The 11,409-nt window shown below is 40.9% G+C and overlaps 1 protein-coding gene across 1 annotated transcript in view; it reads right to left on the bottom strand.

Annotated features, from left to right (window-relative positions):
• pkd1a (polycystic kidney disease 1a) overlaps positions 1 to 11,409 on the bottom strand; it is a 104,563-nt gene that overhangs the window by 25,768 nt on the left and 67,386 nt on the right. Inside the window, 9 exon segments of the mRNA XM_037690506.1 lie at positions 856 to 944; positions 1,081 to 1,410; positions 3,286 to 3,430; positions 3,512 to 3,664; positions 3,756 to 3,915; positions 6,772 to 6,988; positions 7,098 to 7,413; positions 10,393 to 10,533; positions 10,863 to 11,015. Of these exon segments, the coding sequence (XP_037546434.1) occupies positions 856 to 944; positions 1,081 to 1,410; positions 3,286 to 3,430; positions 3,512 to 3,664; positions 3,756 to 3,915; positions 6,772 to 6,988; positions 7,098 to 7,413; positions 10,393 to 10,533; positions 10,863 to 11,015 (1,704 nt within the window).

Raw genomic sequence — 11,409 nt, 5'->3', positions numbered from 1 at the left:
TTGTTTATTGCGGGGGTTCGGTGCACCGAACCCCCGCAATAAACAAGGGACTACTGTTATAGGCATTTTTGTGTTGGCTAAGGCTGATTCATTGTGGCAACCACCTTGAACTTGGACGACATCAAATAGTAATGAGTTGTAGAGGTACATGTAATAATTACTTCTTGAGACTTTGACTAATATCCATCCAGTGGGTCAAGAGGTTATTTGCTAACACACACACAGTTATGACTATATGAGTTATTGCCTAAGCTTTAAATAAAAATATTGCACCACGAGTAGCTTTCATGGTATTTGATGGGGATGTTGCTCAGCTACTATCACACCAATATTTAGCTCAATATCTGTAAATTTGATTGAGTCGTTATTTTGTATCATCAGTTGGCTCTGGCAGCCATCTTGAAATGGATTAACCAGTTTTATTTAGTTCATGAGATATTTTGCTAACAGACAGACAGGGTAGAAATCAACAGATAATGGCAAAGTTAAAAAAAAAAAGATTCCATTAGATCAGTTAGCATTCAAAATACATGCTGGGGAGGAGTCTCAGCTACTACCACACTAAATTTGAGCTCAGTGTCTGTAAAGTTGACCAAGTTGTACAAAGTTTCTTTAGCTGTGGCGGCCACATTGAATGAGGATGACTCCAGAAATTAATCTGTTGTAGATATTAATCTAATGAAAACTTTCCGAGACTGGTTAATGAGATATTTTGCTAACACAGTAGACAACATTGCTTTGCTTTGGCAGTGGCAGAAATCTAGACTCCATGCCGAGTTCTTGAAAAAGCGAGTCTAAAGAGACGATTCAAAGAGACATTCTGTCCTGAACAGCTTTTATGCTTTTTGACGTCACCTGAAAAAGTAGCTGCATGATGCCGCTTCCTGCAGCCGCTCTGCCGAGACTTTTGTTGAAAGCTCTGGGGATGGAGAACTGCTGGCATTCTGTCACCGCAGAGAGAGAGGAGAGATGGTCACGCACTCCCATCATGCACCTGTCTTCAGACTCAGCTTCATAAACCTCTTTACAGAATCGCACCATCAAGTTCACCCATAGGTGCTTCCAGACTAAATACTCAACCTGGGCTGTTGTTGCCATGGTAGCAGAGCAGACTCTGGGGGTCGGCCAGTTTCCCCGTGGCGGCGATCTCGGCCCCACCGAGAACGAGCGGCTCCTCGTTGAGGACACGGGCGTGCATGAGGATCAGCATGAGGACCGAGGACAGGCTGTAGGCCTTAGCAGCCACATGCAGGGACTGAGGCTCCAGCGAGGCGGGTGAGGGCTCCAACAGGGTGTTTCCATGCTCAGCAGAAGAGGAGGAGGAGGTGGAGGAAGGTGGAGGAGAATCCATGTAGGCAGCCTGGACGTTTAAGTGGGAGGCTGACTGGCTGACCTGATGGATCAGATCACCTGAAGGAAGGACACACGAGACAGATGAACATCCAGCATATTTGAACGTGGGTCACATTTTCTTTCCTGTTCAGAAGAAATCTTTGATCAGAAAACTTAAAAAGGTTCAAAAGTTTATTGTAAGATTAAATTTAAAGCTATGGAAACTAAAGATGATTGTTCTGACAAACACAAACTGCAAACAGGACCCGTTGGAGACGCAAACAGCTGTCTCAAATGCACGGTGGATACTCGTCCACACCAGTAAACGAATTAATAAAATATATTTTAAAAATATAAAGTTTGTTTAAAGAAAAACATGCTGAAAGACTGAAGATATGTGCCACAAACAGACAGAAATTGATTTAATTAGCCTAAACTGTTGGTTTAATTCAGATTGATAAGTTATCTTTGTGCTCGGTTTGTGTGCAATTAATATGTTTGGGGAAAATATAAGCTCTTTAAATCTGATATGATCATAATCAATAACAGGGAGTTAAAAACAAAAGGCCACGTAATATTTGAAGTGATGCATAATGTCTGCCACCTTCAAATTTAAACCATTTTTTGTTGAGACGAGACAAGAATAACGCTCAGCTGCTAACGCACGTCAATTTGTCTCAATATCAGGACAGTCGGCCATGTTGGAGACATTTTTGTGTTTAAGGTTACTTTTCAGCTGCGGTGGCCATCTTGAATAGGGCTGAGTCCAATAGATAATCAGTTGTAAATCCAATTATTACTTTGTCATAAAAAATCTGTCCACTGGTTCATGAGTTATTCTGCTAATGCAACAAGAACACACAAATAAATATGAGAAAAAAACATGTTTACCTTTTTGCTTTTAACAGCACTCAAGAATAGTGTGAAACGCTTCACTGTGATCCATTTTTCTTCCATATGTTTTTTTTTGGCATCACTCGCATTCCACAATTTTTGCGCTATTCCAACAAATCATGTATCAAAACGTTCAGCTCGTTCAGGAGAAGGGTGCCATGACTTTTGGTGTTGATGCAACTTCAGCTTTTTGAAATATTTAGCCTTTTATGCCACTTTTTTTTTTTTTTCCTCATAGAAAATTAATTGAGCTTGTTTTATTATTTATATTATCAGTGGGCGGCTGTGGCTGAGTGGTTAGAGCAGTCGTCCTCCAATGTCTTTCTGCCTTTTTAGCTACTTTTCAGCAGTTTTTTTTTCCAGATAATTTCCACTTTTTCGTGTTCATTTCTGCTTCTTTCAGCAAACATGTTCTTTCTGCATTCTTCTGCTAATTTAAGCTTACTCTGCCTTTTCAGCTATTTTTTAAAGCATTCTTTTTTAGCTAAGCTATTTTCAGAAAAATTCAAGTTTTTCATGGTAATTTCTGATACTTTCAGCCTAATAACTTCTTTCTGCTAATTTCAGCTTGTTATGCTCCTTTCAGCTTTTTTCTGTTGTCGGTAGTTTCAGCTTTTCTGCTATTTAAACTACTTTTTAGCAGTTTTGTGCTAAATTTAGCCTTTTCAGCTAATTCCACATTTTTAAGCTAATTTCAGCACCTTCTTCCTTCTGGTAATTTCAGCTTCTTTCTGCCTTTTCAGCTACTTTTTAGCAATTTTTCCAATTTCAGCTTGTTTAGCTAATTTCCTCATTTCTATGCTCATTTATTTAAATATAATTCTGCAATTATTTGTTCTTTCTGTTTTCTTCTGCTAACATAATCTTCCATTTCAGCATGTTTGTAGCTAATTTCAGCTTTTTTTCACACTGCATTTTCGCAGGAAATCCAGTTTCTCTAGTTATAATTTAATACAAAAAAGGCTGAAAGCTTTGCACGGAAATGTAGTTCTGAAAAATAAAAACTCAAGAAGCGATGACAGCAGATACCTTCATGCTTGTTTTTTCGGCCTTTCTTACCCATGATGTTCAGGATGTTGTCAGCGATTTCAGTGGGTGTGACGGTGCCCTGCTTGGTGTCCGTCTGCAGAATCTCCAACATGGACTCCAGCTTGTTCAACGTGCTGTTCTGACACTCCTCACAGATGAACTCTCGACTTACAGCCTGAAACACACATGCACCGTCACACTCGGTCTTTTGTTTAGACAATCAGACGATTGCTAGCTTTCCTCTCTTCCTGCTCACCGTGCACTGTGCTAAGGCAGCAGAGGTCTGCTGGATGTCACTGACAGTATTCAGGTCCAGGGAAGTCAGCGCTCGTGTGATGTTGCTGCGAACTTTGACTCTGTAGTTGCGCTCGTCTTGGGACACCCACAGTGACTCCCTGCTCTGCTCATACTGAAGAAAGTTCATGTAAATATCACAGTTATCAGTTATCACCCAATTGGCTCTTGAATGAATAAATGTTGGGGGGCTAGGTGTCTCCTACCTCATTTAGGACTGTAATGAGAGCCAGCGATAACTCTCGGACCCTTTGGGAGTCTCCCTGCTCCAACAGCTTTTTGAGCTTGGTGTCCGTCAGCTCAGACAGCCAATGAGGAAGACTGCTGTACTCAGGAGGTGGATCTGGCAACACAGCCTCAATGGTCCTGGATACAAACACAGAGCCAAAGGTCTGTTGGTAAATATGGATTTATTTCCGCAACCTTGACAATCACTGGCTGAAGCAACTAAACGCTAATTAGCCAACAGAAAAGAGCAGACTGGCAACACAAACTGGCAAAACCTTTATTGTAAATTTAAATGTACAGTTTTTATTCTCCTGTAACAGTTCTGGCAAACATATGCTATTAGTTATTATAATTAGTATTTCTGGAGATCATCTCAAAGCACTTTAATTCATGTTTTCAACAAACCACAGCAGAGTCCTCACCCCAACTTTGGCCACTTCTGGTTTAAAGCATAAAACTGTGATTTCACAAAATTTAAAAGGCAAGCAGGGGCCTCCTTCTCTGGAACAATAAGAGTGATTTTTATCAAGGTCAAGGTTTCTTTCTTGTCATTCCCATCACATGTGGAGGAACGAAACTGTGTACACAGGGTCCCAGTTACATCCAAAAAAAACATATAAATTATAAAGAAAAACAGTAATAAGAACCAACATATGAACTAAGAAATATGCTAAAGTTGTCTTAAATAGGAAATTCAAAAAACATTTAAATTAATTCAAATGGAAACTGCTGGTATTTAAATGTTTTAGTAATGTGGTCAATTTAAAGCCAAAATGGTAGATTTATTAACCCTAACTAAGCAAACTAATACAACTAGGGTTGTATTTTTTCTGGGTAAAGACAAAAAAGATTAATGTAGTTTAACCAAATTGTTACTTGAGGCTTTACAGAAGTTTGTTGCAGTATAATATATTATTTGAAGTATAATTCATTATATGAAGTAGATCGTTTTAGATTTTCTAGCAGCACGGCCTGAAAATTATTGAGACTAACCTAAAATGACAACTTTTCATTATCGACGTCAACCCCTTACACTTACACACATTTTTCTACAAGTTCAAACATCTGTATAAAAGTCTAAAATGGTCCTAAGACTGAAGAAGTCTTTTGGATGAAAGACGAAACGTTTCTACTTTTTGTTAGTTTTGTTTTTTGAATGTCCAGAGGACCAGACTTAACTTTTTTAGATTTTTCTACATGGATTATTGATTATTGGATTATTATTAATGTATCAGGATATTTTGAATCTGTATAAAGGTCTTTTTTGGACTACAATTTCTTTTTTCATTAACAATGCTAAGCAAAATCTGCTTTAATCTTTGTAAATTTGGTTTGAACTACTGTTTATATCTGTGGGACAATCTAAGATTACATAACAGCAATTTATGGACCAGAAGGACCCAGAATATAATTACAGAACACTAGGTAATCAAATTTAATCACTGTTTTATAGACAACATAATTGAAAAAAGGCAGACAAGCAGAGTCTAAATGAGAAGTAATTGAGGCTTTAATTTGTGCTGCTTTTTTTGTCTTGCCAACACAGGAACAAGTCATCACCACAAGCAAACTATTAGTCATTTACTCAGGAAAGTTGAATCTGTAAAAAACACTGACTTCTTGATAAAACCTCCACTCCCAACAGGACAGTTTTATAATGTGCACTTCAAAGCTCACGCATGCCGACACAGAAATGATGTTGACGATGTAGAACGCAGTCTAAGCAATCAGTTTTAATCAGTTTTAATCAGTTTTAATCAGTTTTGATCAGTTTTAATCAGTTTTAATCAGTTTTGATCAGTTTTGATCAGTTTTAATCAGTTTTGTGAGGAAAAAGGCCACAGTTGCTTGACATATTGCAAAAACAAACTAAAAAGATTAAATTAAATTTACCTCCATGCTAATTAAGTGCACAAACAAAAGTTGGCGGAGGGATTTCGGTTTGGTGGTCTCAGGATTCCATCTGGAATCCATCCCACTCATGGGGGGGGTGCTCCGTGAGTATGGGATGCATCCGTTATTACGGGCTGTTCGGTCTTTATACAAGTGGTGCGGGAGTTGGGGTCATGTTGCCGGTAGTAAGTCGGACCCCAAGATGGGAGTTGGACTCTGCCTGTTGTCACAGATTCTGTTCATAACTTTTATGGACAGAATTTCTCGGTGCAGCGAGGGGGCCAGTTCGGTGGTCTCAGGATTCTATATCTGCTCTTTGCAGATGATGTGGTCCTGTTGGCGTCATCGTGCCGTGATCTTCAGCTCTCACTGGAGCAGTTCGCAGCCGAGTGTGAAGCGGCTGGGATGAGAATCAACACCTCCAAATCTGAGGCCATGGTCCTCAACCGGAAAAAGGTGGATTGCTCTCTTCAGGTTGAGGGTGACATTCTGCCTCAAGTGGAGGAGTTCAAGTATCTCGGGATTTTGATCACCAGTGAAGGAAGAATGGAGCGTGAGATTGACAGACAGATTGGTGCAGCGTCTGCAGTATTGCGGACTTTGTGCCGGTCCGCTGTGGCGAAGAGGGACTGAGCTGTAAGGTGAAGCTCTCTATTTACCGGTCAGGCTACGTTCCTACCCTCACTTATGGTCACAAACTCTGGGTAGTGACCACAAGAATGAGATCACGGATACAGGCGGTTGAAATGAGTTTCCTCTGCAGGGTCTGGACTCTCCCTTAGAAACAGAGTGAGAAGTTGAGTTATCCAGGAGAAACTCGAAGTAGAAACGCTGCTCCTCCACATTGAAAGGAGCCAGTTGAGGTGGTTCGGGCATGTCCGACTGGGAGGAGACCCCGGGGAAGAACCAGGACCCGCTAGACAGACTATGTCTCCCGGTTAGCCTGGGAACGCCTTGGAGTCCTTCCAGAAGAGTTGGAAGAGGTGGCTGTGGAAAGAGACTCTCTGCTCAAGCTGCTGCCCCCGTGACCCAGCTTTAGAATAAGCAGAAGATAATGGATGGATGGAAGGATGGATGAAACAAAAGTTAGGCAAATGTTACTTGTTCAGTGCGAGGCTGGCGGCTCCCTGGTGGTCCTCCACCGTGATGGAAACAGCTACACGGTGTCGGGCAGACCCAAAGCCCGGTGGCAGGAAGGCTGAGTGCTCCGGACGGCTGCCTTTGTAAACACAGAAGTCCTCGCAGTAGTCCTCTCTGCAGCGCGTCACCAGCAGGCTGTACAGGAAGGGCGTTTCTGACACTCCCAGATCGCTGTAACCTGCAGAGTGAACATGGCGACGCAACGAGGATCACACAAAGAGATTTGAAGAAGTTAAAATACTGAAATCCATCAAGAGTTCAGATGTGAGAAAATCTCCTTCTCCTACCTGAGCAGTTGAAGTGAACCCGGTCCAGCAGAGTCCGTATCCTCCAGCCATCTCCATCCCTGGTCAACCTACCCACCTCACCCGGCCCCGTCAGGTGACACTCCCCACCTTCGGGGGGCGTGTTGTGGTGCAACGTGATAGAGGCAGCGCCTTCGCCATCCAAACTGCTGTCAGTCACGTGCAGGGTGAAGATGTAGGACTCATTTTTACTCAGGACGCCCTGTCGCAGCACCAGGTTCATGCTGTCGCTTCCTGTGGTGGTGGAGGAGGAGTCCAGGACCAGAGTCTCGTTGGCCAGCGTCATGGCGCTCCAGCGCTGAAAGACGGCGACAGAGAATTGTATTAGTGGTGCCAAAAAAAAAAAAAGAAGCTTTTATAAACTTAACTGCAAATTAATTCAGTGAAATTTTTAAAAACATTGTTTAAGTAAAACTATGGGATTGCAGGTTTGTACTTTTTGTTAAAGAAAAAGCTACAAAGGTCACTGAAATAACTTGAAAACTATAGCAAGCAATAAGAAAAAAAGTTTTTTTTTCAATCAGTTAATGGAAATCAGTCATTGCTTTTGATTCAACAGACTCATTGAAAAACAAAGTGATGACGCTGGTCTTGACAAGAACAAGTTACCCATAACGTGGTGTAATGTTTGTGAAACCTTTAGATTTGTCTATATTTCTGCATAAATATGACCTAAAACATCATCAGATTTTCACACAATTCATAAAAGTAGATAAAGAGAAACCAGTTAAACTAACGAGACTCAAATATTAAACTTGGTCATTTATTTGTTGCGGAAAATGATCCAATATTAAATATTTATACTTCCACAAATGTTCACTGGGATTCAGAACAAAAGGCCACTTTAGAAAAGTTCAATGTAATGTTTTTAGTTGTTTTTAGGTGTCCTTAGCTGTGTGTTGTGTCATTATATTGTTGGAGGATTCATGATCTGAGACCGAGACCAGCTTTTTGACACTAGACAGCACATTTCTCTCCAGAATGCCTCGATAGTCTTGAGATTTTATTGCACTTTTGATGAAGACACTCATGATAATTACATTATGATAAAATTATTTTCAAAATTTTCATTGTGTATCAATCTTTTTGTCAAGGCCATTTTTATTAGTATGTTTTTATTCTTCTTCTGTTGAATCACAATTTCAGTATGTTTTTCTTTCTTATTACTTTTGTCAGTCGTTTCAGTGACAGTGGGGTTTACTTTCTTTCGTGAAAGGCTACAAACTTAATAATCGGTATTTTTCAAATTTGTCTACACATTTGCTCTTTCGCCACTGGTTTTAATTTAGACTAAATATTTAGACCAAGCAGTGACAGATGCTACAAATAACTGGTGTAGATATGCTAATTAATAAATGGCAGATTTTTGGGATTAAATCGTTTTAAAGAAAGAGTCTAACATTTTGACAAATATACACTAAAATAACAAAATAAAAGATATAAATAGCTGAATATTGATCCTTTGATATATATATATATTTGGCCAAAGTTGAACTCGTTCAGCAGATTTCAGGTAACTACTTGTTCATTCTAACCCCCAAAAGCATACAGACATTAAAGACAGTCTAATCGCTTAACAGAACAAAGTTAATATATTAAGGTATACTACTGACTTTATGCACAAAAAATTAAAGTCTAAATGTTTCTTTGGTTAAGGAGAATGACTACCAGTAGTTTGATAATAACAGAAATGTTATGAATTATTCTGTAGATGAATGAACTATTAATATATAATGCAAAATTTTATTTAAATACCAGATCGTTTCTTTTCCAGCTGATGCACTTAAATTTAAATTAGCTGTGTTTGTTGAGTTCTTATTCAGGTTTCATATTCATGTACAGTACCAGCAGTCCCTCACTTATAGAGGGGGCTACTTTCCAGACACACCCGCGATAGGTGAAAATTAGCTAAGTAGGGACGTTATATTTTATTTTAGTAAGCATATATAAATTTCCACTTTTTCCGAGGCTGTCTGTTGCGCGCCTGCCTGTTGTGTGTCTCTGGAACAGGATGGGGAAAGACAGACCACCGCCCCCTCCTTTCTCTTTCTCTGCTATGACAGACAGCCTCGGAAAGAGAAAGCAGGGGTCGGGGGATGGGGGGGGGGAAGGGTGTCTGTCTTATACCGAGTGAGCAGCACTCGGCCGGTCTCTCTCTTTTTATAAACTGATTCACTTTTATTTTTCCTCCTAAGCATTTTCTCCAATATTCTACATTTGTTCAGCCCTGTTCCCTGAGCAGTACCTGTTCCCTGAGCAATAGCAATGGGGAAAAACAGACTCCAACTCTGCCCCTTCCTTTCTCTTTCTGAGGCTGTCTGTCACAGCAGAGAAACCTGGGACGTTCTCTGTCTGCTGGACCTGGTTCTGGAGGGCAGTCTGGGAGGGCAGAGGTCGTTATTATCATCAAGCTGCTAGTGGGGCCTGCTAACGCTGCTAACAAGATCCACCATCTGCCTGCACAGACTGAACTCTACGGACCTGTTCGGTTCCACTGGGAAACTTTGGATGTTCTCTGTCTGCCGGACCCGGTTCTGGACTGTGGTCTGTGAGGTCAGCTGCTGCGGTCCTTATTACCATCAAGCAGCTGAACGAACCTGCTAACAAGACCTGCTAAGCTGCTAACACGACCACACTGCTAACAGAACAGAACCATGATGTTGAAAGAACCTCACTGCTAACCAAAACACACTGTAGATGAACTTCTTTTTCAGCTTTGGCGCCATGTTTTTTAGTATTTTAGTAGTATTTTTTAGTATGTTTTTGTAGTATTTTTGCTGCATGCTTTGGTATTTCTTGTTGTTTGTTTTTTTGGCAAGTCGAGACGATTCTTCTCGTCCTAAGCATTTCATTGCATTGTTGACCTTGTGTTGATTTTGCATGACAAATAAACCTAACTTAACCTAAACCCGTGAAAGAGTGAGTCCGCTCAAGTCGAACCGCAAAGTATTGAGGGACTACTGTATTACTTTGTACAGAAAAAAAATCTTGAGAATTGTTCTACAGCTGACACCGGACAGATGATGTGTGCATATATCCAGCAGCTCCAGCGTTTCAGCTTAGAAATGATTTCCATATGTTAACATCTTCTCTCTGGCTCCACTTCTCCAGTGACCTCATTCATCTCGCACCCACACACAACTGCGCAAAAATCCCAAGGAAAAGTTGAGCAACAAGAAGTGGGAAGGAGGAGGACCTGGAAATGTTGACCTCATGTTGCTGATGTTGCAACAAATAGCCAGGTGTAGACATACTGTGTGTGTGTGTGTGTGTTTACCCCTCGGTGAACGCCCTGGCAGTTGGTACAGGTTCCTCTGAGAAAGACGTATGAGTTCTGGCTGACCTCGTAAATGGACTGGGCCTTACAGGAAACACACTCCAGATACACCATGGGAATGTAGCCGCTCTGCACGAATACCTGACATACAAATACACACCTCAAAGGTTAACACTTCAGGAAGTGAATGAAAGAGTTGCACGGGAGCATTGTGCTACTTTCAGCTTTTAGCTAGCATTTGGGTTCTTATAGCTTTCAGATAGTATTCTGCTTCTTACAGCTTTGATTATTCAGTTTCAGCTTCTTCAAAATAAAATTCAGAAGTCATTCAACACTCAGCATTTACAGTGTTTTTGTAGGAAATGTAATTTCTCTAGTTCTCGTTACAATGAATAATGCATTGGACGAGGAGGATGATGGTTTACATTTAAAGTACATTAATAAAACTGCAGGAGTCTGTGTCCACTTACAGTCTGTGTGGTGGATTCTGGAGTCATGCCGTCTTTGCCAATGGTCAGTTTGAACGTGTACTCGACACCTGCTTCCAGCTCAGAGCTAGAGATCCCCAGAACTGGACCGCTGGAGCCAAGGCCAAAGTTCAGACTGGAGCAGTGCTCTGGACCCTGGGAACAAATATTACAGCAGTCTTTTTTATTATGTTTATTTGAATAAAAACACTGTTTGACATTGGGGCAGTGTAGCAGAGGTTGTGCCTCAACAAGAAAGTTGTTAAAAAAAAATCACAGCTGTATCTGGTCTGTGTGGACTATTCACAATCACTCAGTGTATTCATGGGTTTTTACTGAGTACTACAGTTTCCTCCCGTAGACCAAAAGCATGCATGTTTGGCAACTCTAAGTTGTCACTAGGGGTGAGTGTGAGTGGTTGTTTGCCTCTCATTTACTTTGCCTTCCACCCAGTGACCACTAAAGATAGGCACCAGCTCATCATGACTCTACTTAGGGCAGTGGCTCCCAACCCTGGTCCTTGAGGAACACCCTACTGCATGTTTTAGTT

The sequence above is a fragment of the Nematolebias whitei genome, chromosome 16 (assembly GCF_014905685.2).
Source record: "Nematolebias whitei isolate Nwh7 chromosome 16, NemWhi1, whole genome shotgun sequence".
Taxonomy (NCBI): Eukaryota; Metazoa; Chordata; class Actinopteri; order Cyprinodontiformes; family Rivulidae; genus Nematolebias; species Nematolebias whitei.
The sequence above is the reverse complement of the archived record's forward strand: the minus strand, read 5'-3'. Positions and strand labels throughout refer to the sequence as shown.